Source organism: Falco naumanni, chromosome 19, assembly GCF_017639655.2.
Source record: "Falco naumanni isolate bFalNau1 chromosome 19, bFalNau1.pat, whole genome shotgun sequence".
Lineage (NCBI taxonomy): Eukaryota > Metazoa > Chordata > Aves > Falconiformes > Falconidae > Falco > Falco naumanni.
Genome location: NC_054072.1, coordinates 3,015,482 through 3,041,061, shown reverse-complemented (window position 1 = coordinate 3,041,061; position 25,580 = coordinate 3,015,482). Strand labels below are relative to the sequence as shown.

The window sequence follows — 25,580 nt, the reverse complement described above, 5'->3', positions numbered from 1 at the left end:
CCCTTGAAATTGGCCTCTGGATAAAAGCTTTGAAACAAGGAGATAAGCAAGAGACACGGGAGTGGTTTTGGTCAACCAAAGGATGGGATTTGATTGGCCAAAGGATATGATCTGTCAAAACAGGCTATAAGGAAAACAAGGTTAATCTTTGTTTAAAACTTCTTTGTAAAATTCAGTTTTGTTGAGGAAGGAGAATGAAAAATAAAATTGGGGTGGACGCCCAGCTCCTCCTCCTTTTACAGGACGAGACAGGTGCTGGGGCTCGTGGTGGTAGAGAAAAGCTTGGAAATACAAATCAAGTCCAGAGGACAACAAAACCATAGGCTTTTACAAAAATAAAAGTGTCATGACGTTTGATAAAACTTGCTGGCTCCTTGAAACCCTCAGCAAGGTTTTTGTACTTGAGATGATTCGTAAAACATCGAGAACATCAATTGCCAGTGTGGAAGCAGACTACGCAGGCGTGGAGCCCGTCCCTTCGAGCAGTATTAGTCGCTCCTCCTCCTACTGGAAGGAGCAACAACTGGTAGCTGTGGGTGGGGGAAGCCACGGTCCCACCTCGTGCAGGCAGTTGATCCAGGCTGGTACGTTTTGGGTCTGGATTCGCTGCTATCACGAAACTCAGCCGGGTGGGTAATGTTCCGAGTTGATCTGTTTTCAAACCCAGACAGTTGTTAATGAAACAGTTGCTGTTTTGTTGACAGAACATTAATTACTTGATCTTAGGACTTGGTAATTGCGCAGGCCCCCTCTGTATACATCACTAATTACATTAGCAATTATATGGCATTTTAAAGACAAAGAAACGACTACAGCAATTGCAGTGTCACGGGGACCCTGCTGGTAAATTTCAATCAAGTTCCTGCAGTCCCAGTGAGGTGTGGAGGCGAGTCCTGCTCCACCCGCGTCCTGTGGAACCATCGCTCCGCTGCGGTCCCTCGCCGCAGCGCCCCAACCACACAGCCCTGGGAAAGGTGGGGGGGCTGGAATTTCTCGTCAAAAAAATTCCCTTCTCAAAATGAAGCATCCTCTAAAAGCCTGCTTGCTGTTGGAAATAGTTCTTTCTACTGTCAGCTCTATTCATCCTGGAAATGATGAAGAGTCAGAACTTAAAGAATCATGGCTTGGATTAAAACTAATTGCAGTTTTTAAAGACACTGGCCCCGTGCCTTCCTGCAAAGCTGCATTGTATTTCTAAGGAGCTTCCTTTGCAAATTAATAGGCCAGAATGTTAAGAAGCTAAAATTCCTGTGCCTTCAGAAGCTGGAGATTTGCAAAAGAGCTTTAAAATCAGAATAACTGTAAGCATGAGAACCGGCACCAGCACGCTGGTAAAGCCACCGTTACTTTGAAAGGTGACAACATGGACAGAGGCTCCTTTATTCTGAAGAAGAGCTGTAAAACCCCTTCCTTCGGGTAGGCAGCACCTTACAGTCTGCAAATCGGGTACCGAGGGACGTACTTCAGTTACTGCTGCCATTCCCTTCTCCTGTCCCACCTCCTTGGGCTTTCTGTCCCCTAGTACAATCCTGAGGAGGGATGGTTGCTCCTCTGGGTTCAGGAGGAGTTTCTGCTACTTGTCCCTGTCTTGCCCTCCATGGTCGGTACGGGCTGTGGGGCCCTCGCATGCCACCACCGTTTAAGTAAAGCGACCTGTGCCCATTCAGGTGCTGGGGGAGGAAGAGGGTGAACATAAATCCGTCGCTTGTGTGGGTTTTCTACTGATTTTGTAGCTGTGGCTCTGGTTTGAAGGCCAGAGGGGAAAGTAATTATATGGGCAGCTCCATGGATGGCGTGAGTCGGTGCGCCGCCACCGACTCAGGTTGGCGATAGCTGAGGATCTGGCCCGTGTCTTGTCAAGTTTTGAGCTTGTAAACAGGGAGAGATGGTATTATTACCGAAAGACAATCTCTCTCGCTTGTGCTAGCTATTTATTCCCCCGTTCTGCTCCCTCCCACCCCTGTTTTTTACTGTTCCTCCAGGACTGTTGCTAGATGCAGTTTCTGACCCGTTCTACCCAGGATCCCCTTCATTAAACCCTCACTCCAGGATCAATTAAGGTTGGTTTGAACCTGCCGCTGCTTTTAATGGTGGCGAGATTGCAGCCACCACCTTCTTGTCACAGAGACAGTTACTAACTTGTATGTAAGACGGGGTAGCTACAGCCTCCGTGCGTGATGCTGGACTGAGTTTGAGAATAGAGACAAAAAGGAACCAGGATGGGTTTCCACACATACACACGCTGCAGACCTTGCAGAAGAGTCACAAGAAAATAGGGCGCTCCATGCACATCCCCCCGCGGAAAAGGGACTGGTGGTGGAGAGGCTGCTGTGTCGTCATTCTGTGTCTTTTTCTGTTATTGCCGTAGCTTTGCGCAGCCGTGGAGGACAGCAGATCTGGCTCCCCCCACCTGATGCTGCCTCCATGGGACAGCGGGTCGGTGCCCTCCATTCGGGAGGGGGCTGTGGGGTCTCCTCCTCCCCTGGCTCTACACTGATGTTTGCTCAACGCTGGCTCTGTCCTGGCTGCTCTGTCCGCACCCTCTGCTACGGCCACCAGCTGTCCGTTTAATCCAGTCCTGCAAGCGGAGTTAATGAGACATTCCTACTTAAATAACCTGGTGCGATTAAAGCTTCAGATCTTTGCACCTCGACAGCTGTGTGTTGTCACAGAGATAAATATTTTAACTGGTCTGGCAATTCCCCAGCTGCCCTGCGTAAGTGGTTGAACGAGTGGCTATTGTTTCCCCATTTATTAAAGTGAAATCCAAGTTCTTACAAAACAGCCATCTAGAAAAGACACGTAAAGGCAAAAAAAAAAAAAAAAAGAGGGTGGGAAAGAATGTGCTTTTCTAGAAGGCCTCGTGCCTTCCCTCGCCGCTCACAGGAGTGGTTCGTCGGGAGATGTGTTCGGCCGGAGTTCTCGGCATCAGCCGAGGGAAGGGTGCGGATACCTGCCCTTGGGAAAGGCACTGCCTTCCGTGTTTGAGGTGACAAGTGTCATTAAATTCTTTCCAGAGCATGGCAGCAATCTTACAAAGGAGAGCTGAGCAATCTGCCCTGCGTGCAGCACCTGGTGAATTAAGGGTTTAAGAAGGTTGTGGGTTTCTAGACTTTATTGGTCTTAACGTGGGCCAGGAAAGATCTTTTCTCATGGGCTTTTGAGAATTGAGCAAGATGTACTGAACCTGGTTCATTATCAAATGTAACAGATCCCAGAGATTTTGTTGTTTATTAATAGGGATTCTCTTTCAATATGGAGAACCTTTGATGATGCCATCTAAGCTAGCTGGGGTTGGAGGGAGGTGTTTGTATTTGCATTTAGGCGTTTTTTGAATTTAGAAGTTCATTTTTTTCCTGAAACTGTCTTGCTGGGGTACTTCATGCATCTCCTTCCCTCACTCAGCATTTTATTTGGAAGTTGCTGAACGGATGGGACAGCGCTGGAGGCGAGAGTGATAACCGATCACAGGCGCAGGCTGTGCGTGTACATCATCAAGTCCTTAAGAGAGGTAAGAAAGCACGAGTGGAACACAGTAGATCTCCAGGCTTTCATCTGCGTAACAAACTTCCTCTCGTGAATGGAACAGTAGGTCACTGTTAAAGACTAAGAATCTCTTTTAAACTAACTGTTAGTTTTATCACTAAAATCGTCACTTAATACGCTGCTGGGATTTTTTAGGGGAGGGGAAAAAGACGAATCAGATTCTGAGTAGAATGAGCCTTTGTTCTAGGCGAGACGGAGGATATTTCACCAGGACAGTGGACAACTTTGGTTTCGCTGTTGGGGAGGTCATCTACTAATTGCATGTTATCCCGGAATAAGTAATTGAAGCAGATTACCAAAAAATAGCCTGTTTTCTTTTCAGTTTTTGGTTGATAGCGCCTAATGTTTTCAGATGCTTTAACTGACATCTGGCAGTGTTTTAAACACTGACGCATATTCTGTTAGTCAAAAAATGCCAGTAAAAGTGGCTTTTGTCATCAAAGAAAATTTTCGGTTGTTTGAACCTTTCCAGCGATTTTCACACAAGAATTTAGAATATTCCTAGTTTAGATGGTCGATTATCATTTTCCAAGATGATTTTCACCACTCTGGTTTATTTTTTTCTGATGGAATAAAGGTAATTTACCTTTTTTTTGATCACTGCTCTTACAAAGGGAACAGAAATTCCCCGTTAGGTATGCCAGACCTGGGCTGCGGCAGCCAGTGTACATTACCCTTCCGGAAGACCAGGGGCAGGCGGAGCAGGGTCTCCGCCGCCGGGGCTCGGGGCAGCGGGGCTGTGGAGCACCTCCTTTGCACCCCAGATACTAACACCTGCGCTCTGCTGCGAGAGGGAGCAGATACAGGCACGCTTCGGACTTTTTCTTGGGAGTCGATGTCGCTGGCCTCTGCGGCGTGTGTGGAGCTGTGCACGGAGGCAGCGCCTAAGAGGCTCCAACGCCGAAGGCAGTCCCACGGGCAGGAGCCCAAGGACAGGCCGGCATTGGTCAGTCTGAGGTTTGGGGGTTGATTTTGTGATTTTATGCTCTAACCGATTGGACTCTGCCAACCAAAAGGGGAGCCCCCCGAGGGAAGGGCAGCTCGCCGACCTTTTGACTCCTTCCCTCTCCTGGAAAGGCGCTGGCTCTCCCCCAGGTGCTGGTGGGCAGAAGAGACCATCGCCGTCCTTCCATGACCACCAGTCCCGACCTGGCCCTGCCCAGTCGTGGGGGGACGTCTCACAAGCACGAAGGTTTGTCTGTCGGGACTGTCACCTAGCACGGAATTACCCTTTTTAAAAGTGTTATTGCCGTACCAGTGCCTTGAGTGACCCATAAGGATGATAAATAATAAGGCATAATGAACACTCTGAAATTAAGGTAATTCCCCCCCTTGTTTACAGTACAAAAATTTTATTTTTTTGTTAGGATAATTTAAAGTTTAAAACTGAAGTAGACATATTCATTTTACAAACAAGATAATTCTTCCATAAGTAGGACCATTAAAAACAGTAAACAAAAAAAGCTATCTTTACAAAAGCTCTGTGCATAGCAACTTCATACCGTATATAACTGACAAAGCAAAAAAAACCAAAAAAACAACCAGCCAACCCCAAACGAACCCCAAAACTATACAGTAGGGAGAAATGAGGCCTTAATTTACAGAAGGGAGAAAACAGTCTTTAAAAACCATGCATATTGGAGGTGTGCAAAGAAATAGGGGGAGTAAGATGCTATACCGAGATAAATAATGAAATAAAACGTACTCTTTCAAAGTTATGATAAAATTTGTAGTCACCTATCGAAACACTTTCATTTTTCTAGTGGCATAAAGGAAAGCTGTTAGGGAATATTAAACAGCAATAACTAAAAGAGGACAGATTTGCTTATTACACTGAAAAAATCCTTACACATAAATTTTTACATTGCTTTTCCTTTTTGTTGGGTGCTTTGCCACTGCCAAAGTCCTTTTTTTCGTGGTCAAGGATTTCTGATTGTATTTGTTTACACACGTTTTTCTTTGTAAAGCTACCAGTAAATTCTACACTCATCTTGCGTATGATAATTTCCATGCATGAGCAAAATTCATGTTCTAAACCATTCCTATGTTTAGGGTTTTTTCATTTCTTTGACTCAAATCGAACCAGAAAATTTGTTTTCCATGTTTACATCAACATAGGCAGCTGCACATGTTTCTCTTCCTATAGGTACTTGAAGTAGCTTTCTAGGGAGGTTTTCTTTTTCACTTGGACTCATGGCACTCACACTTGAGCAACTGGATGGAGCTAATAAAAATAACTGAAGTGTGAAAGGACTGTGGAGTGTTCAGAATCTTTCCTTTTTGTTAGCCAGCCTGTCATTTTTTCCCCTGAATCTTCCCAAGATTTCAGTGATCTTTTTTATGTGCCTGCGCTGACTAAGCAAAAATTAAAAAGGGTGGACAATTAACAGAATAGCTTTTTCCATGAGATGTCTCAATGTTTAAAATTGGAAACCTTTCTGACTAAGATTTTGTAATGAAAATTTTATTTGTTAAAAAATGCCAGAGGGTTTAAGGTAGCAAGCTGCTGCTTTTCAGCATGTGGCCTAGAAATTCCCATCTATCTATCGGGAAGATTTGCTGGGTGTAGAATTTTGAGTTTAAGCAGAGATGATAGAATTTTAAAAGTAGCCTGTACACAGAGGGACAGGGGGAGAAAAATCCACCATCTTTATGCTTTGGAGCTGTTTGGGGGTTTTAGTGGGTCAGGACAGGGAGGGAGGTGATATGTTAGAAACGAGCCTGGTCCGTCAAGATCTTTTTTTGAAATCTGGGACTCTGTGTATTGTTTGCTGAAATTTATGGAAGTTTTAATCCAAGCTCTAATAATCCTCAATCTGATTTTTTTTTCCCTGTAGGCATGCACAATTCCAAACATGAATTTGGACCTCTGGCTCTTAGCTTTGCTGGGATGTGGGTACCTGTGAATAAATGAAATTCACTTTGGGGTTTGGTTGGGGTTTTTAAGGAACGCCAATGACCAGGTTAGCGCACCCCGTTACGTTACAGCCCCAGATTCCTTAAGACCTGTGATTCTTTTGGATTTCAGAGATCACTTGGCTTCAGGGCTGGTTGCCCCGCTGACCTCCGACGATTGCTACTTCCTTGGTGGCACGAAGGGCGTGAAGGACCTGCAGTGTCGGGGAACCCACAGCCATAGTTACCGGTGAGTTATTTCAGTTCAGTTCAGAACGCAGACACTTTCCGTAGCCTGACAGTAAGACTCTGACTAACTCTATTCATGCTTCCTAAAAACACATTATTCCCACCAAATCTCTCGTTAAAGTTGCTTCTAATTGCCATTTTTGCTAAGAGGATAAATTGGGCCTTGAGTTCCAGAAGGCGCCGCCACCTTTCCTGCACCTGCCTGTCTACGGGGCCAATTTGACACATTTGTAAAACGCCCTCCGGTGCCAAAAGGTGGCCCGTTGGGTGGGGGCTGCCGGGTCACGCACCGCACACAGCGCCCAGCCCCTCGGTCACCCGTCGCTGCGGCTGGATCTGGCCCCGGGATCTGGAGAGAGGCGATCTAGTCTATGGCTAATCCACAGGAGCTCAGCTACGCGCCTGGTCCAACCCCGAGTCCAGCACCGAACGGAACATCTGCCACATGTAAGGGTCCCCCAGAACACGGTTGTACTTACCCATCGATTAAACTACAGGGTAAACGGACAAGCACAGTTTTGGGGCCATAATTAGGGGTTTATTTATTAACGTAAAGATGTTACCATAGGAACAACTATTCATGCAGCTACAAATTGTGTGTATTTTAGTGGGGTGTGAGTAGTGTAGCCAATTTTTTTTTCTCATTTTAAAAATAGCTTTCCAACAATCAAATTCTTTTGCGCCATCTCTGATTTAGTGAGATAACTGGTGATTATCTTTTTTTTACCAGACTTGTTCTCACCTTCCGATTTCAGGAGAGGAGGTGCAAAGGGGAACTAAACTTTTTTTTTTTTTACACTAAAATGCAGAAAAATTCAAAGCTATTGATTACTTCTATGAACTTCAATATATAAATGGAAAGTACTTACCATTTTTAATGACTCAGGATAAAAGTGCATAAATTACTCAAATACATATTTACCCTCTATAAATGCACCCTTAATATGAAGCATAACTGAACTTAAGGTGTTCTAACTACATGGAAAAACAATATGTTAGAGAACCCTTTCCCTCCTAATTCATACATTGAACCTATGAAATAAACTCAGTACCTCATGAGAAATCCGATTTGTTCAAATCCCTAAGTGCCACTCATTTGCCAGTAGCATCTTTGAAACGTCCCAGTTAATCTCAGTACCTGAATATACTAATCGAAACAAAAAACGGAAGGGGGAAAAATGAGGAGGCTGAAAATTCGTCTAATTAGCAACCTGTATACCACAATGTCTGTAAAAGTTTCTGATGGTTTTGTTACCCAGAAAGAATCCTATACATCCTTGCACATGAATTCAGTAAGAGGGGAAAAGTGAGGAGCAATTGCAGCAGTAATAATATATCTCAAACTTATCACTACATTTTTGCATCATTTTTCTTCATTGTACAACTGGAGGAAAAAATCCAAAAAAGGGTTTAATTTCTACCTCTACATACAATAAGTTACAAGTTTATTTATTTAAATAATTGTAAAACATCTTACATTTTTTAAAGAGGTTAAACTATAAGCAAATACACACATACACCAAAGTTCCATCATTCATGTCAGTTTGTCCTAGAAATTCTTTCATGCTGGTACCCTGTTTTGTTGATTTTTTTTTCTGCATAAACTAAATCGATATCTGAAAGGCTCCATAGAAAATAGAAACTTCAACTTTTTTTCCCCTACAAAGTAAAACAAATTGTATCCAAAATATCAAGCTTGAATCACTTTGCCAATTTCTTTCTCCTTTTCATATTTTACAAATCTTAGGAAGGTTTCCTGTCTTTCAAGAAAGACTTTGCGTTCCTGATTCCGTTCTGCCAACTGTTGTTCATCCTGGCTCTTGGCTGATTCTTCACTCTCCATGTTTTAGGAGTTGACGTGGTTGTGTCAGAAATATGAAACAGGTAAAAGATGCAGACTTCTATCTTGTCCAATCCATAAAAAATGTTCCTTTTCCTGGGCCTGGCTTTCCCCCAAAAAAGAGCTTGTAGTGCTATTTTTTTCTTTTTAGTGGTCCATCACAATAAGTAGTTTTGTGCTGTAAAAGAAAAATGAAAAAAAAAAGAGGGCAAAAAAAGGAAGAGGGAGAGGAGCAAAGCTGCCTCTTCCTTACATCGGGGGAACGACAAGACCAGTCATGGCTGAAAAAGAAAAATGACAAAGATGAAATTCTGGCACATTTTTATGGAACAAAATACATTTGAGCCCTTCACCCTCCCGTGCGCCAGCACTGGCCCTGTTCGCAGTTAAACTTGCCCTCCCCTGCCTTGGGTGGTTTTAGGCTTTAGTGAGACCTAAGGTGGTGGGACTGCGGTGGCAGCGGACAATGTGCTGTTCACAGGACAGTCACCGAAAGCCGAGGGCCCTGTGGTTCTTCACTGGCCAAGGGAGGCAGGGGCTTAGTCCAGTCCCAACACGTGGATTTTCAGAAATGCCTAACGGCTTTTGGGTGCTTGTCTCCAAAGAGGAGCCCCTGGAGATGGACATGGCTCAGCACTCGCCCCAAGAATTCAGGCTCCAGCTTTCTCAAGGTGAACCCTCAAAATCAGCCTTGAAAACCGGGCTGGAGCCGGGTCTCCCTCTCACGTCCCACCCGACCTGCTCCCTGCCTTGCGGAAGGGGTTACGGGGGAGGGGAGGGGGGTGGAAGCCCCTGGGACTGCCCCAGCCCTGCCAGCGGGACCCAGCCAGAGAGTTACAAGTCCTGATTCACTGGGCGACGACCAGAGCTGGGGTTTGCTAATTTAGTTGCGGTGGAAGGAACGGACCAGCCTCTCCTCCTCGCTTGGTTTACCCCATATGTCCGAATCACTGTACTCTTACCTGGCACGTTCCCAGAACACTGGCTTTATGTAAATTATTTATTAGTCACTCTCACTGCCTTTAATTCCAGCTATATTCTTCGTGACTGACAACAGCAACATTTTAAGCTGCCTGGAACTGGTGCCGTTCCCAAAGGTTTTGAGGGGTAAGTTAAGTTTATACGTATTTATATAACAAATGAGTGAGTCATATTTTCAAAGGGGCCTCAGTGCAGTGCAAGGTCCTAATCCTGCAAAGATTTATGTTCACTGAAATTTGTGGGATTATTCATGTGTTTAAAGCCCTGTCCTCTGAGAATTAATTTCACCCTTATGTTCATGGCGTTTAAAAAAATGCTTCGGGCAAGATCCTCAGCTAACATGACTCTTTTATTGGAGCTGTGGTTTTAAACAACTGTGGATATGCTCTATGATTTAATACAATAGGAAAATAAATATTTTCATATTTTGTAACTTACTAGGGCTGGAAGTCCCTGCCAATTTTGGCAGATAGCTGAAAGAGAAAGTGAAACCAAACAGTCTTAAGTCACATATCTACTTTAACTGCTTAGGAATGTGCTATTATCTTTCAAACAATATTTTTTGTTGTTTTTTTTATGTAACCCTAAAAATGTATGTAACCCTAAAAAAAGCAGGTAAATATTTGTATGCTGGTTTTTGGGGGGTGGGTGCATTAGAAGACGAGAGATTTTCTGATAACGCTGAGGAGGCTGCTCCTTTCCTTCTCCTCGTGCCCCAAACCAAACAACGACCCTAATGGTAGCATCCCAGCCTGACACCGGAGAGCCTTCTCCCTGTGTACTAAGCACATGCCTGCCCTTCTGTCCTCTAGCAAAGAAAACTTGCTTTCAGCCTTGGAGTGATGCCCTCCTCCAGACTCTGCTGGGCTGGTGGCAGGGGTAAGTGCATGCCCTCAGCTGCTCTCGCCACCCCCAGCTATCCCAGCGGAGCAGCCTGCGTGAGCACTTCCTAAGCTGCTTCAGGCAAAATCCTCCAGGTTAGCTCAAAGAATTTAAATTGTTTGTCTAAGGTAACCTGGCTGGCTCTTTTGCCTGAAGCAAACAGAGGAGCGCTGGCACAGCCACAGCCACAGCGGGTGCCTGGCCAGCCCTGCCGGCGGTGATGTCCCCTCCTGGCACAGCCAGAGTTGAGATGGTCCGTGCAGGGAGGTGGCGGACCCTGCTATAGCTAGCGTGGCTTAATTTGAGACATGCAGGGTCTGTTGGCAGTGTAGTTTAAACTCTGTTCCCAAGGGGCTAGGCCATATTGGCAGAAGTGCTTCTGATACTATTATCCACATTATTTTCATTTTTTTTAATCAAGGAAAACTTCTTTTAGCAGATCGAAGCAAAGACCAAGCCTGAGTTTCTGCCATGTCTCTTCAAAAATATTTTAGGAATACTTGTAGATGCAGTATTTTGCAAAGTTCCTTAAATTTAAGTGAAAGTACGTTTTTGCTATATAATTAAAGATACTGTTATTCAGCAGTCGTGGACTCAAACTAGTGATGGCGACAGCAGACCTGCCATCTGCAGCCAGGAGGAGTACGTTATTGCCCTCGGGGTTGTGGCGATCCCTCTTTTGCCTCCCTGCCTTTCCTCCTGAGCAAGCAGCAAGTCCCTGCTTTCCTCTCCTTACTTTTGCCCTCCCCAGCTCACGTCTGCTTTGTCATTCCAGGTTGGCAATGCTCCACAGCAGATATATACTCCCCAGAAGTCGTTAGGACGGAACCTCCCAGCGGACAAATTCAGGTAAAACTGTAATACGCCACGGAAGGGAGAAGCAAAGCCTAATCGTTTCGCTGGCATTTCATCCTGATGTTGCAGCTTCACCTCCTTGTGCAGCAAAGAACAAGGGGGCTGAGGAATACTGGCTGGAATTCTCGCCTCTATTTCCACAGCTCATCTAGATGGCTTTGCTCTGTGGTTCTCTCTCTTTGTACGTACCCTCATCTGTCCATTTCCACCCCACCTCCACTCCCCTTTGGGGCTGCACTGTCAAAAGCCTATTCCCAGCCTGTATCGCTTTTTATTGAATGTTTGTGAGGTTTGGATTAAGGTCTTACACTGCTAGCAAAGCTGTAATTATTTTTGCCTGTATTACTATATATTGAATCGATGTAACTTTTCAATAAAGGTGGTTCAATGCAGGACACTCCCTGATGAGTTGGGAATATAGAAACCACAGTCATTATCCCAGAGGGTCTTTTTTTTTTCTTGGAGGGAAATGGAAAAAGAATTAGAGATGAGCCTTATTGTATTAACCTTGACAGCTTGCAATTATCAACTGAAACACTTGATTAAAATTGTCACAAGGTTGGAGAATTTTTTTATAAATAAATAATCAAACATGGATAGTACCCAGATGCGATGGTGATGGGCACCTTTAACGGGTGTAATTAATAATGATCATAAGCCTAGTGTATCCAAGTGGCCCTTGAAAATGCTGTCTTTCTTTCTAGTGGAAAAGAACTCTCTGCCGTTCAAGCAGCCGTTTGGTCAGAGCTGTGCAGTGTCCTTGGCGCTGCACGGATTTACACATACGTGCACACACCCATCTACTCTTCAGATACTACAGGTGCTTTGTTGGTGGCTACATTACGACCTGGTTTAAAAACTGTGCTTTTGAGAGAAGATGAGCGTTGAGCATTTTCAGTCATCGTCATGTAAAACCTCTTGCTCTCTCATCTGGCTTTCCTCCTTTGCTGCTAAGTTGCCAGCTGACTCCAATCTTATGGTTCTACAGCTCTCAGAAGAGATGACCGAAGTGCTCCAGCGGTGCTACTCTGAGCATCTTAAATGAACACTCCTACCCTGCAGTGCCCGAAACGTCCCTGTGCAGGAGCTGGCCCGCAGGTAAGGGCAGCTTTGCCTCTTGCAAGCCACCGAGCTGCTGGTGCAGAGCTGGCGTCCACGCAGCCTGGCCTGATAGAAGGTGGACTTGGACCTGCAGGCTTCACCTTAGCCGTACCTCTGACCCTACCCCTAGCAAACATGCAGGTTTACTTTCAATAGTAAGACCATGGAGATGTTTGTAAAACAATGCACCCAGTTATTATTCTGGGACTAATCAACGGAAAATGATGGAGAAAAGAAAGGATTTTTGGATTAAAGCACAGCTGGCTTTCATTTACCAGACAGTGCCAGTGGCTTGGATGCAGGCCACCGTCACCTTTACACTACAATGTAAGTGAACTAAATTACAGCTCCTGTGAAGGAAGTTCCAAGACACTAAAACATAGGCAAAAACTTCAAGGTTCTCCTAAAGAATTTCTTTTTAAGTTTTCCTGCATAGAAAATCAACACTTTGTTTTTTCTTTTTCAGAAATCCTTCTGTATTTGGATGAAAGTTTTTCATTCATCCATTCCCGATCGTCTCAACCACAGACAGGTGAGATATTTATAAATAAGCAGTGTTTTTGTCTCTTTTAGATGATAATAAGCGGGTTAAGCCATATTTCGTGTAACATTTTTTTCAAAAAATGTAGACAAAACCCATTGATTGCTAAGAGATGTAGAAGTTAACTTGGCCTCATCTGTTGAGTGGCGTTGATGTAGTTCCTACCTCACCACGGTGCTAAGTTGTATATGCACAAAAGGCTGCCTGAACAATTATTTTGATTTAGTTCAAGTTAATTAGGAACACCCTTAAAATAAAAATAAGTTTGCAATGTCATACATGCATTAGTTTAATTAAGAGTTCAAATAAAAGTGCACAGGAGTGTATAGCCACTCTGCAGTTATATATTTTTCCAATTATGCTGGAAAGTGGCAAAGGAAAAGTCAGTACTGAATCTTACCCACTAGCCTCTTTTTTGTGTGTGCCACCTAACAGTCTTGACTATTTTCTTCCATTTAAAAAAGCAGATTTTTTTTTTTTTTGTCCCATTAAAAACAGAGCTCTTCTCTAGCCTGAATAAGTCTGTTACATATGATGAGCTACTAAAATTAACATCCAACAGATGACAGATAAGCAATTAATAGTAACAGGGGATATTCTTGTTCAGTGTTAGCAAGAAGTTTTAAATATCTCTTAAGGTTTTCTTTATTTTGAAGCAGTCTGTGCCGCTTACATCTCTGCCAAAAAATGTACTTGATCCTTCCAATATATCAAATTTAATCTGATGACATATACATATTTTTCATACATATTGACATAATGTATATATCATTTGGAGCCTTTGGCATGCTTTAATCACTGTCTAGGCTCTGGAATCGTTCCGATTCAGGCAGAAGCATACTGCTGAAAATGGCCCAGCTATTGTCACCTGGTTGGAATCTCTGGTAAGAGTTACTGTGAAATGCAAAGTCTTCAGTGTTGAGTGGCTTTGACACGGAACAGCCCGTCAGGCCCTGGACTGGTAGCGATCAGGAACCATTGCTCTGCACATGGGAACCAGCCATTTCGTCTGCATCCCACCCCTCCGAAACTTCCCAGAGCTGCTATTTCTCTCGTTTGCACCTGTTTGCACAACCTTTTAATGCATGGGGACCGGAATCCCCAGTGCTGTTGACACCCTTAACTTTGTCAAGACAAGATACTAATAATTAGGGTCTTCGAGTCAAACACTTGTGTTTCTTTAGGGAATTGTGCAGGTGTCCCCGTTGCTAAATTGAGGCTGTTCCGAAGGGTATCAGACTTCAATACCTTTTGGATTGGCTAGGATCGTGATGGTTAATGGAACATCTGACCTTCTGGGGCTTGCCTGCTATTCCTTGTAACTGAGCTTGCATTTTTATGTCGAGATGTGCTGAGCTGGCCAAAGGTAATCTGGGCAGTCAGCGGTCCATGCTGTTCCAGCAGTTTCCAATTTGCTAGCTTTTCCCATCAGCTGCCTTCCATCTGAGATGAGTTGATTAGGCATTTGTGTACTTATCATGCCGTGTTGCGTCACATCACATTACATCTTCCCCGTGCCTTTTTTAAACTGCCTTGACGTATGACATGAATGGAGCACGCAATTGTTCTGATCGGGATCACCTGCTCTCAATTTGGAGAGCGTATAGAAGTGAGCGGTGTCCAGTATGGATTGCTGCTTCTCCTCTACTATCATGTCCTGTTACACTGAAGAATGTATAGCAGATGGCAGGTGAAAGAGGTAAGCGAGAACACATGGCACAGGGGGTTTTCTGAGGGTATCCCACATCTTGGCTGTGTGGTGCAGCCCAGAGCCAGTAGATTTGCAAGTTTCTTTTCCTCCCAACTTACAGTTTTGGAAAAAAAAATTTCCAGTGGTACTGTAAACTGTATGGAATAATGGGAATGCTAATCTGAGGGTGATGCTTGTACAGTTCCTTTAGGACTGTTTTAGACTAGGTTTAGACTAGTTTTAATCCAGGTTTAAACGCTGCTGTGGTTAACATAGGTGGAAGCTATAGTCCAGATTTTCATGGCTGCTTGTACGCAGAGTGGCATGCCCTGAGGTGCTGGTAGTATTTCTGATCTTCTCATTGCAACAGGTTGCAGTAAGTAGGATGGAGACAGTATCACCAGGAAACTTTTGAACACAATAAGTGACCAAAAATACATTGCAAATATGACGTTAAAGCTCAAAAAATCCCACTTGGGGAGATGTTTTCCCCATATTATGGGTGGGAAAATTGACAGGTAATGTCAAAACAGTTGCCTGATGTGCTGGGGGAAGGAGCCTGCATACAGTTACTGCTTGCTCTGTGCTTTTGCTATTCTAACTCCGTCAGTATTTGCCGATGCCTAAGTTTGATAAGTAAGTGAATAAATTGCATTACATTACCAGCACATCTAGTCTTAGTTTACAGTACAGGGCGGTGGCACAGAGAGGCGATTAGCCGTCTCCCATTGCTGCAGCACGGTAAGTCCATTCAAGAAGCCTCTTTGGGACCCTCCTGTTGACTTTCTGGCCACATCTGCCTGTCAGCACTGTGGGAACGTTAATTTGGATATCAGGCTGTGTGTATCTGGATCCTTTCCAAAGCATGTGCTCCCCAGCTTGCATCAATTTAAATATTTCAGTTGGGAAGAAGAATTTGCATCTATGGCTGAAATAGTTAAATAGTTAGAACGACCTGGCCTAACAAACCTTGGGCAGACGTGTTTGACCCTGCAAAGCAACCGCTGCCTTTGCTGTCAGTCACAGCGGTAAGTCCCGTTGTACTAAGTCCTGTATCTGCTGAAAACTTCCTTAAATAACAGTTGCAGCATATTATTATAGTTACCTATCAGGGTGTTGATGTACAAGGAGATAGCCCACAAGGAAAGAGATACGGTTAATAACTTCCGTATCGGTTTTTCCAATCCCAAGTTACTGCATCTCTACATGCATAAGCGATGTCAGTAAGTAATCGTAACCTTAACTGACAGATTAATCCTGAACACCTCAAGAGTGGACTTTTGTCAGTAAAAATGCAAGGATGTGAGGGCTGGGGTTTTAGCCTTGAGATTTTATGTTATACTTAATCTTAAATATATACTTAATATTAAAGTTTCATTTTTAGAATCTTTTATTGATTACTAATTGGCAGATTGAATAAAATATGTTTTTATTTTAGTTTATAGATAATATATTATTATACTTTACCTGTTCATAAAAGGTATTAAAAAAAAAAAAGAGAAAATCTTTTCCTAAGCAGATGGGGCAGGCATGGGTAGGTTAAGGAAAAGGATCAGCTTCAATAAAACGTCAGTATTTTTTTTTTAATGTGTCCTTTTTCCGTCTCCCAGAAACAACGTGAGAGATTTTCTCGCTGAACCGGGTTGTGGTTAGCACTACCATGGGTAAGTCACTTCTGAACAATTAGGCCTTCTCAGCATAGCATTAGACAAGTTTAGCTTTAAAGCAGGCTTAAATCTGTTCTGAACACACTGATTGTCTTTAATTTACAGCACTGCCCAACTGACTTAAGCTAAATAAGCAAATTATTCTTAAGTTGATAGGCTTTCCTAGTTAAATATTTAACTAAATCAGTTTAAAATTACATTACCTTGGAACAGTTCCCTAAAACAGCTTAAACCCTCTCAGTTTTTATAAAAATGCAGTGAAATCAATATATTCCTTCATTAGCTGATACAAAGAACACCACCACTACAAAAAAAAAAAAAAAGATGGAAAAAGGTGAACTGCAGACCAGGTAGTGATGGTGAGCCTTTAGAGACCGTGAACATGCGAAACATTAACAAAGGTAAATTCATTTCTAAACAGTTTAGATAAATAGCTACAATTGTTGGGCCAACAAAACTTTCTATACTTACAGTTTAAAAAATTTCTTCAAATCCTTCTTTCCATCCTCTTTAAACAGAGTGGAAAACAAATTTTACTCCCTATCAACATGATACCTGTACATGGGTAGATCAATGTCTTTCATTAACGGGGAGAAGATGATCTTAGAGAAGCAGAGAGTTTCCTGTAATTAGGGCAGGGGAAGAAGCTGTTTCAGAATTCTGTAAGTTAGCTTTTAAAAATGTAATTGATTTTGTTCAACACACTTAGAATTTCCTTATTATATAAAATAATCACAGTTTATGTAAGTCCCTGTGGCCTAGCTAAGGATTTATAATGCACCCAAATCAACAGGTGTGGTTTGTAGGGCTCGTTTCAGAATTACCACTGGCTCTTGGCATGGCTGAATTCCCAGAGTTGTGTTTTCTGTGGTATCTCTAGTGAAGTCTGAAGGAACCAGATGACTTCTCAGGCCCTGTAACGGTTTTTTTTATGGAGACTTGGAGCATATTTATGTGCCTCATGCCCCCCCGCCCCCCCCCCCCCCCCAGCCTGTTAAAAGAAAGAATTTAGTACAGGTTTCCATTCTTATCTTAATACTCACATTTGTTTTGCAGATCACCTTTAAAAAGGCTGTAAATGTACTATAGGGCTCAATTCCCGGTATGAGCCTAAACCTTGCAGCAGGTTTCGAGACATTGGCTGTTATGTACAGAGCCGTGTATTAACTGCAGGGCAGACGTTTGTTTTACAAGTCTCTGAAGCCTAAGGAGAAGTCATTCCTCACAAAAGAGCTGGTATTGAAATGCAGTGTGGGTCTAATCCTTCTCGGTATAAATGAGTGTCTGTCCCCTGTTGTTTTAAAACCAAATAGACAAAGCTCAGAGCATTGTTTTAATTCCATTGGATCGGGTCAGATTTTCACTACCGAGTCCTGTAACATCAGTGTGACGGTATTCAGGTGGTTACTGTGTTTACCCAGACTAACACAGCGTGCTTTACATGCACAGGCTGAATATTGTACGTTTCTTACCTCTAAACCCATTTCCATTGCCACTAGAGCAGGCAGGAGAAGGAGACCCTTGGGGTCTGATGACAGGAGCAAAGGCACTCTTCTGTTTGACAGCAGGAAAGACGGAAGAGGAGAATGGAAGGATGGAAGAAGTGCTGGAGGAGCCAACTGTTGGACTTGAAGACATTACTGCAAAAGAAAAAAAAAAGCGAATCCTCATCAGAAATGCCATTATAGAAGTCGGGTAAAACTGCTTTAAAATGTCTGCCTTCTGATTACTCATTTTACTTCTTAAAGATGATCTTATTCTCATATTGAGCCAGCTGGTTACAGTAAGTCTAAACTAGAGAGGTAGTTATATTTAAAAGTTCAGAAAATTCTTGTAAAATGAAGGGTGAGGATATCAGAAAATGGTAAGTCATCGAGGGAGGGGGAGAGAGCGTCAGTATGAACAAACAGTGGACAGCAATCATTCCTGTGCCCTCCCCAGCTTTTTAAAAATGAAGACTTCCTTGGCTGGAGTTGAGGGGGAATGTTTTAATCTGTTGCTTAGATTTTAATCTAAATTGGCTTCTTTTTAAAAAGGTATCTTGCAAGAATAAGTCCCATTATATGTGCAATAGCTTAAGCAGCAACTGTTTGCTTACCTCCCAGAAAAATATCAGCTATTTCTCAGCAAAACAAGCAACCAATAACCATATTTTGTGGGGGTTCAAGTGCATCCCCAGGTCTCATGGAAGTACAGTTTGAAATCAGTAAGGAAAGGGCCGGATTTGCAGAGTGTTGTTATCCTGAAGTCAATGCCAAAGCTCCAAAACAGGGGAAATATCAAAAGTGCATGAACATCCTTTTGAGTTGCATCTTAGCCTTAAATTACAGCTCAAACTGGGAGGAAACTGTTTAGCAGGTTTCAGACCAGCAAGGAGCCTTCATCATCCATGCAAAATCCTTACGCAGATGGTGTAAATAAAATCATGTTTTGCAGGATACCAGGTGTTTTCTGGAAAGGCATGATCCTGACATTATGGGGAGGTACAGCCTCTGTAAGCTACAGTGTAGGTAAATAATTGCACAATAAGTCAATTAGTAAATACCTGTTTAACTGTTCATCCTCTTACATAAAGATTACATACACACAGTCTTGCCAGAGGGAAATCTGGGCATGAAAGGAAGTGTGACACACTCACGGTAAAACTAGTAACTAGAAACACAGTCACACTAACTTCCAGAACTTACTTAATTCCATCATTGTTATATTTCTCATTATCAAGGTGATATAGTTTCACAGCAAATTAATCTACACTTACGCTCGTGGTTATTGCTAGTGCAGTTTCTACACATAAAAATTACTTTAGAGCAGCTTTTACACAGGACTCAGAGTAATCTCTATGTTAAAAATGATGGCTACTTGCTTAATCATCTGAAGTTGCAAATTGTGCCTCATTTCTCACTGTGCCCTTTGCCACCTAGGAATCCGTAAGGATAAAAAATGAAGGAAACACAAGCAGGATTCATCATTTCTCTACTCTTCTTGAAAAATGGGAACATTTTCTAGTTCATACTAAAAAATACCAGAAGACAAATCAGAACCCTTTACAAAAATAACTGCAAACTTCTCTTGAAAGCTATCACTTCCTGCATTTTCTGGTGTGGAAAATTAAAGCAAGAAGGAGCAAGAATCAAATATAGAAGCAGCAAAGCACATACATCCATAGGGGGATCCTGTCGGAGAGCCGTTAATGAAGCCAGGTGAGCCTGGAACGCCCAGGTTTGACATGGGGACGTTGCTGTAGCCATTCATGCTATTGCTGGAAGTGCTGTAATTGGACTGTTGAGGTGTGGAACTGGATGAGTAACCTCGGGGTGAGATGCTGCTTGTATTGCGAATGTAACCTAGAAAAAACGACATTTCAAAGAACGTCAATGGATTTGGCTTAAAATGTTCTCCTGTAGATTCCCTGCTTCAATAAATTACTGATTTAAAACCCAGACCAATTAAATCATTTAAGCAAGTACCATTAAATGCAGTGGTTCTTATGCACGTGCTTTCAAGTTAAGCAATATCAAATTTTAAAACAGTATGGGAAACTAACTTTCTGAAGTGAACTGATGTATATTTTTCCAATCAGATTTGACTTGTGAGAAATTGAAATTTGTTCTAAGACCTGGAAAACAATGTGTGTGCTTACATTTTTCTGAGGTAGAATTTATAATATGTGTGGGACTTTCTACAACTTTAGGGGGGAGGTTATACTTTTCAAATTTTTGACAAGTTACAAATAAAGCAAGGACATTACTAAGCAGAAATTATAACCCATATACAGTTTGCAGCTTGACTTTGAAGATACTTGACTTGGGGGAAAGAATAAGCTGAATAAAAAAACCATTTCAGTCTTAAAAAAAATCATACATATTTGAGAACTAAAATTTAGCCCCTTTTTTCTCCACAAAGAGACTTGAACACCATAGCTATCAGCATTAAAGTACAAGGCTGCTATTACGGCTGCAAAATGTTTTCTTTTCCACCAAAAAGCTTTCATTAGAAAGAAGGGATCCAATAGCTATCTTAAAAGCGTTTACCATTTAGATAGCCAGTCAGGTTATTTCTGCCCATTTATATGATGAAGTTCTAATTCAGGGTGGGTAAGACCTTATTAAAAAAACTAGCAGAATTACTGCATGACACCTTTTAACGTGGCATATGTAATATTAATTTCATATGAAATGGTTTTACTGCCTTAGAGTGTTAAACATGGCTATTCATGCAGTCAGCTACAGGCTGTACGTTACTGGAATAGAGTGCTAAAAATCAAAATGTCCAAGAGTCAGAAAATGCCCAAAGCTGACATTGCTCCCAGGATGTATTACTGATAATACGTCATTTTATGGCAAGTTTTCTAATAATCAATAGTATATCTGGAATAAATTTAATACATGCAACATATGCAAGTTGGTAAAACTAACACTGAAAGAGAAGCCTTTAAAAAAAACAACAAAAAAACCCCCACCTCTAACTGTGACACTTGCTGTCCTTGTCTTCTATGTAAACAGAGATTAAAAAAAAAAAAAAAAAAAAGGATATTGAGGGGAGCAGGGAGACAATTCAGGGTGAAGTTGGTATCCAAAAATACTCAAGCATTATTTCAGCCCTAGCTAATCTGGTGACTGGAACCTGGTGCAGACAGAGCATCACCCCAGTTGGCAGCACACCCCCATTTCTAATGACAGTGTAAATGTGTCATCCTGTTCGTAAGCTGGGCAGGTAGAGAAGTGGAGAAACGCCTATGGAAGCAATCGCGATTTGGCTTTTTGTTGCCGAAATTAGCGCTCTGCTGCTTGCAGCGCTTACCTTGGTTGTTCCCCTGCGTTGACTCTGAAATGCTGACTCCTAGCTGGCTGCCGTAGGAGTTAATTCCCATCATACTGCTGTGAGCAGGAGAGCTAGAGAGGGCAGGGATCTGGGCGGGATTCCTTGGTACGCTGTAGAGAGCTTCTGCGATGTCTGCAGCTCGTTTCAGAATGATGTCCTGCAGCAGGAACGGGACAAGTTAGAGCCGTGCTTGGAGGAATCGTCTAGCGTTTATTACTGAGGCTGAACATGTACCACTCCACGTTGAGAGCAGTCAGTCGTTCTGACCTGGTTGTTGTGTGGCGTCCCATACAGGGCTTCAACTAGGTCAGCAGCGCGTTTCAGCAGCATTTCCTGGCGGGCGAGCAGAGAGAGTTGGCATTTAACAGGAGCGGATTTCAGTGCAAACCAAACCAGGGACTAGTGCTTTCCGAAGCGCCTAGCCTTTGTGCTCGTTCTGGAAACGGGTCCCCTAGAGAGACGCTATTTGCCGCTTATCTGCAGAGCTGATCCTTTCCCAGTATCCCAAACTGGACCCCCAAACCGCCCGTCCCTGGGGAGGGGGCCGGCGCTGCGCCCGCCCCAGCGGCTCCCGGAGCTCTCCAGCGTCCTGAAGCGGCGCTGCCCGCCCCCGCTCCCGGCACGGGGACCCCCTCCAGGCATCCCCGTGTAAACAGGAATTCCAGCCCCTGCTGGACTTCCATACATTCTTCCGCACACAGACACATAAAAATCGGATTAATCTCCGCATCCGCTTATTTTTTTCTCGATAATGGTAACCAAAGAAATAAAACACTTTAGCTAGTCAGTCACTTCTGTTACTCCTGGTTGTAGGAGAAAAATGTGTACTCTCAGAACACGCGAGTCTTTCATCGAGCAAAGATGATAATAGGTACTTCTTGTACTGCACTAAAACATAGGAATATATTATATATAGGAATATATATATAGGAACATATAAGATTATATATATTCATGCCACTAATGTGCTAGGTGCTGCATCAGCATAGCAGGCGCTATTACAGACACATAAAATCCTGAGCTGTTTCAACACATGCTTACTGCAGTTGTTGCTACAGAAAAAGTTGAGCTTTAAGCGTTTTTTACCAAAAGGTTGTCTTAAGATTGGACCTCTGCAAGAAATCTTTGGTGTCTATCATGTACCATTTAGGTTCAGAGGTTTGCAAGTAGGGATAAATGCAAAGGACCATAAACCGGGAAGATAACCCGCACTGGGCTCTCATTTTAGCAGCAAAAGAAGGTCCCAGGCAGTGTTTGAGCTCTAACAGATAAAAATTACTGGTAGCTGTGGGTTCTACACGATCAACTTCTCATTTGACCTACATCTAATTGGTGAACTTATTTTCAGGTGTAATTGTCATGTAAGATACAATTTTGTCTCTTTTATGAGTTTAGAAGTGAAATAACATAATTAGTGGACTCAGTGAATGGCTTAAAAATATTTTACCTTAGCTAGTCTTTCAGGGTCACCGGGATGTCTGGGGATGACCTTCTGCAGTCTTTGGAAGCCATAATCTATGGTAGGTTCATTTAAAGCTAAAAGGAAAACAAAAAACCTCATATTATACAAGTATGCATCTTTGTATTGACTCTAAGTTCCATTACCTAAGAAAGGTGGATTTCACAGCTTCTCCACAGAAAACCTCTCCTTGCCTGGGTTCCTTGAAGGTGTCCATTGCCTACTGCTCAGGCAAGCCCTGACCACTCTACGTAAGACAGGCTAAATAATGCGCTAAGCTTTACAAGAACTTCTGCATGAGGCTCCTTAATCTCCTTTCCAAGGTAATACTTATGCTAATGCACATTAGAACAGCTCTCCTACTATGTTCGTTATACAGTCAGAAATCAAGAGTAACGTATTTGCTCCTCTAATAAACACATTATACACCACCCCCAACATTTTGCCATCACAAACTAGGGCACAGCTATTCATTAGACACATTGACTTCTCCAGTTACGTATGGCTATTATGCATACATAGCCATTTCCCTGTAATGATGTTACTCTCTAGTGGATAAACCAAGATATTTTGACCCAGATCCTCAGTTAGTAATAGCTGGTAGAGCCCTACTGGCATCGCTGATAATTTCATAAAACTTCAGACACTTTAATATTCTCTACTATGAAATCATGGCAATAATAATCTAATTTCTGATTATTCAAAATTAAACTCCAATTGAAATTAATGCTGAAACCAGAAGTCAGTTCTTTAGCATTCTGCATGCTGATAGGTTTTGACTGCCTCTAATACATCAGGATTACTAGTGTTTATAATAGTTACAGGTACAGAATTTTTAGAATTTCCTTGTACTTCAGAATGTGCATCCTAACTCAAATGACACACTCACTCAATCACATGCTGAGAATCTTGCTAAGAAATCCATGATGTATTTAATAAGTAGCATATGCAAATCCTTTAGTACTATCCTCATTCAGTACCAGCTTCTAGCCTCTTGTACCATTTGTGCTTCTTTTTGAAAAAGATTTTTTTTTAAATAACTGGTGACATCAGCACAGCTGAAAGCACCTGATTGCAAGACATGATGATGGCATTTTTTGAAACTTCCAAAATATACTCAGCACCTTACAGGATAACCATGTCGGGCACCAGAAGAATGAAACTATCAACTGAGACAGACTATTACACTGATCCAGATTCTCAGTTTATCTGTGTCTGTCTTTGGTATAACAACATGAAGGTAAAAGGTCATATTCCCCACTGAGATACATTTTATATTTACTTTTTATTAAATAATTATGGCATGGCATGAAGTTTAAATATTACAGGAGATAATCAAGTGGGAATTGAGTAGAGAAAACCCAGACCTGAGAATTTAGTCTGGCTATACTTAGAATGTCTTTGCTCTCCACTGGGAGCCATTCTGGTTTGCTTAAGGAGTTTAATAATACACATTTCAACTGCCACAGAATCTGCATCCCATTTGGGAAGAGGGTTTTTTTGGGGGGTGGGGGGGTGGGTGGCAGGGGTGGGTTTGCCAATAATCCTGAGAATTGTAGACCAATTCTCTCAAGAGCCTATACATCATTATGTGCCATTTCTCATCTTGATTACAAGTCTAATCAGTTATCTATCACAAGCTAAGCAAAAGCAATGTAAAACATATAGGAATTCAAACATATATGTATACATAGTCCACTAAAAATAGCTAATGGGAATATACAAAATGCTAATTCAGGAGAAGAAACTGGCTATTATTCAACAAACATTTTCCAGTGGATTGACATGGACATTTTCATTCTGACAGAGAAACAGCAGCAAACAGTTTCTCAACAGTGTTGAATTGTTTTAAGAACTCCTCAGCCACTTTGAATCAATGTATATATTATGTCTTTCAGCACAAAAGGTTTTCTGTACAGTTTGCAACAAAATTGCCTACTAGTAGTTTTTCTCATTAATGAAACAAAAATACCTCTGTCAAATCCTGTTAAAAACCAACATCCAACATTTGTAGAAGTAAATGGCACCTTTTCAACTGAAGGGCAAGATGTAGGATCCACCAGCAAGTTTAAATAGCTTCATCACAATACCACTTCCACCGAGAAAAGAGCTACTGGATCAGTAGTGATTTATCTACACGTTACCTAGAAAGATGCCAAAATTATAGCCAAATGCTCTTGAGTTCACGGATTCAGAGACCATAAAGGGGTCTGACACAGAAGCAGGCTGCTCATTATTTCCTACAAATCAGATATCTGAAACGAGCCCCCCAAGAAAACTGATTCAGGTACAGCAAAATCCCTCTGGCAACTCTCAAATCCAGTGTTTCAGGCACAAGGAATCTCCCGAATTTCTCGGAGCATAGTTTACAAAATCATGCATGACATAACGTATGTAGAAAAAGACCAACCATCTCGTGAATAAACTAAATTGTTGGTTAATCTATAAGCCTCACTCTAGCATAACTGTTTTAAGAACAGAGTTGTTACAGTCAGCAGCAGGGGGAGGTCTGCATGCTCCATAGTCTGCCAGACTTTATTTATGACAAGTTTCAAATAAAGTATGGCACAGCGCTTCCTCTTTTATATTGTTCCTTACCCTCCCAAATCCATGCTTTCATTTTAAATACAAGTCTCCAGCTATTATGACTCACTGGAACAGGAGAAAAAAAAAAAAAATCTTACACTTGAACAACTGATGCCGTGACATCTGTCTGCATTTGCAAAACCTGAAACAACAGCTCAGTCCCATTCATCTCAATGGGGACTGACTCAGATACCAAATGATAACAGTGCTGACATTTAAAGTATTAATTATTTCACCACACATCAAAGCACATAAGACTGTCGAAGGAAGATGATGTTATGAAGATCTGCACAATTTACCGTGAGTGACAGCTCATTCTGATATTGCCCGTGTACGCCTTGGGAGCTGCACACTCCCCCTCTCTGCTAATCGAAAAATAAGGCCACATTCAAGGGCCTTAGTGACGTCCTGCAGCTCACCTTTGCTTTACTCCCAGAAGCAGACCAAGGGCAACAAGCCCTCTGTTT

At 42.4% G+C, this 25,580-nt stretch overlaps 2 protein-coding genes across 11 annotated transcripts in view; one reads left to right on the top strand and one right to left on the bottom strand.

Moving 5' to 3' along the window:
* The window catches only part of CDCA2 (cell division cycle associated 2), a 102,140-nt gene extending 93,615 nt beyond the window's left edge, over positions 1-8,525 (top strand). Inside the window, exons 20-22 of the mRNA XM_040617858.1 lie at positions 3,406-3,511; positions 6,575-6,691; positions 8,438-8,525. The gene's annotated coding sequence lies outside the window, so the exon portion shown is untranslated. The remainder of the gene's footprint in view (positions 1-3,405; positions 3,512-6,574; positions 6,692-8,437) is intronic.
* Positions 8,287-25,580, bottom strand: part of EBF2 (EBF transcription factor 2) — a 144,304-nt gene continuing 127,010 nt past the window's right edge. For 3 of the 10 annotated variants that reach the window (XM_040617871.1, XM_040617875.1, XM_040617876.1), the window contains 6 exons: positions 22,516-22,604; positions 21,336-21,401; positions 21,048-21,225; positions 19,406-19,591; positions 17,720-17,887; positions 8,489-8,811 (listed from right to left, as the gene is read on the bottom strand). In XM_040617871.1, coding sequence (XP_040473805.1) covers positions 8,780-8,811; positions 17,720-17,887; positions 19,406-19,591; positions 21,048-21,225; positions 21,336-21,401; positions 22,516-22,604 — 719 coding nt within the window. In that variant the 3' untranslated portion in view covers positions 8,489-8,779. Of the gene's footprint in view, positions 8,812-12,355; positions 12,592-17,154; positions 17,226-17,535; positions 17,888-18,792; positions 18,801-19,405; positions 19,592-21,047; positions 21,226-21,335; positions 21,402-22,515; positions 22,605-25,580 lie in introns of those variants that run through there. The other 7 variants (XM_040617878.1, XM_040617872.1, XM_040617873.1 and 4 more) reach the window with 7 other exon arrangements.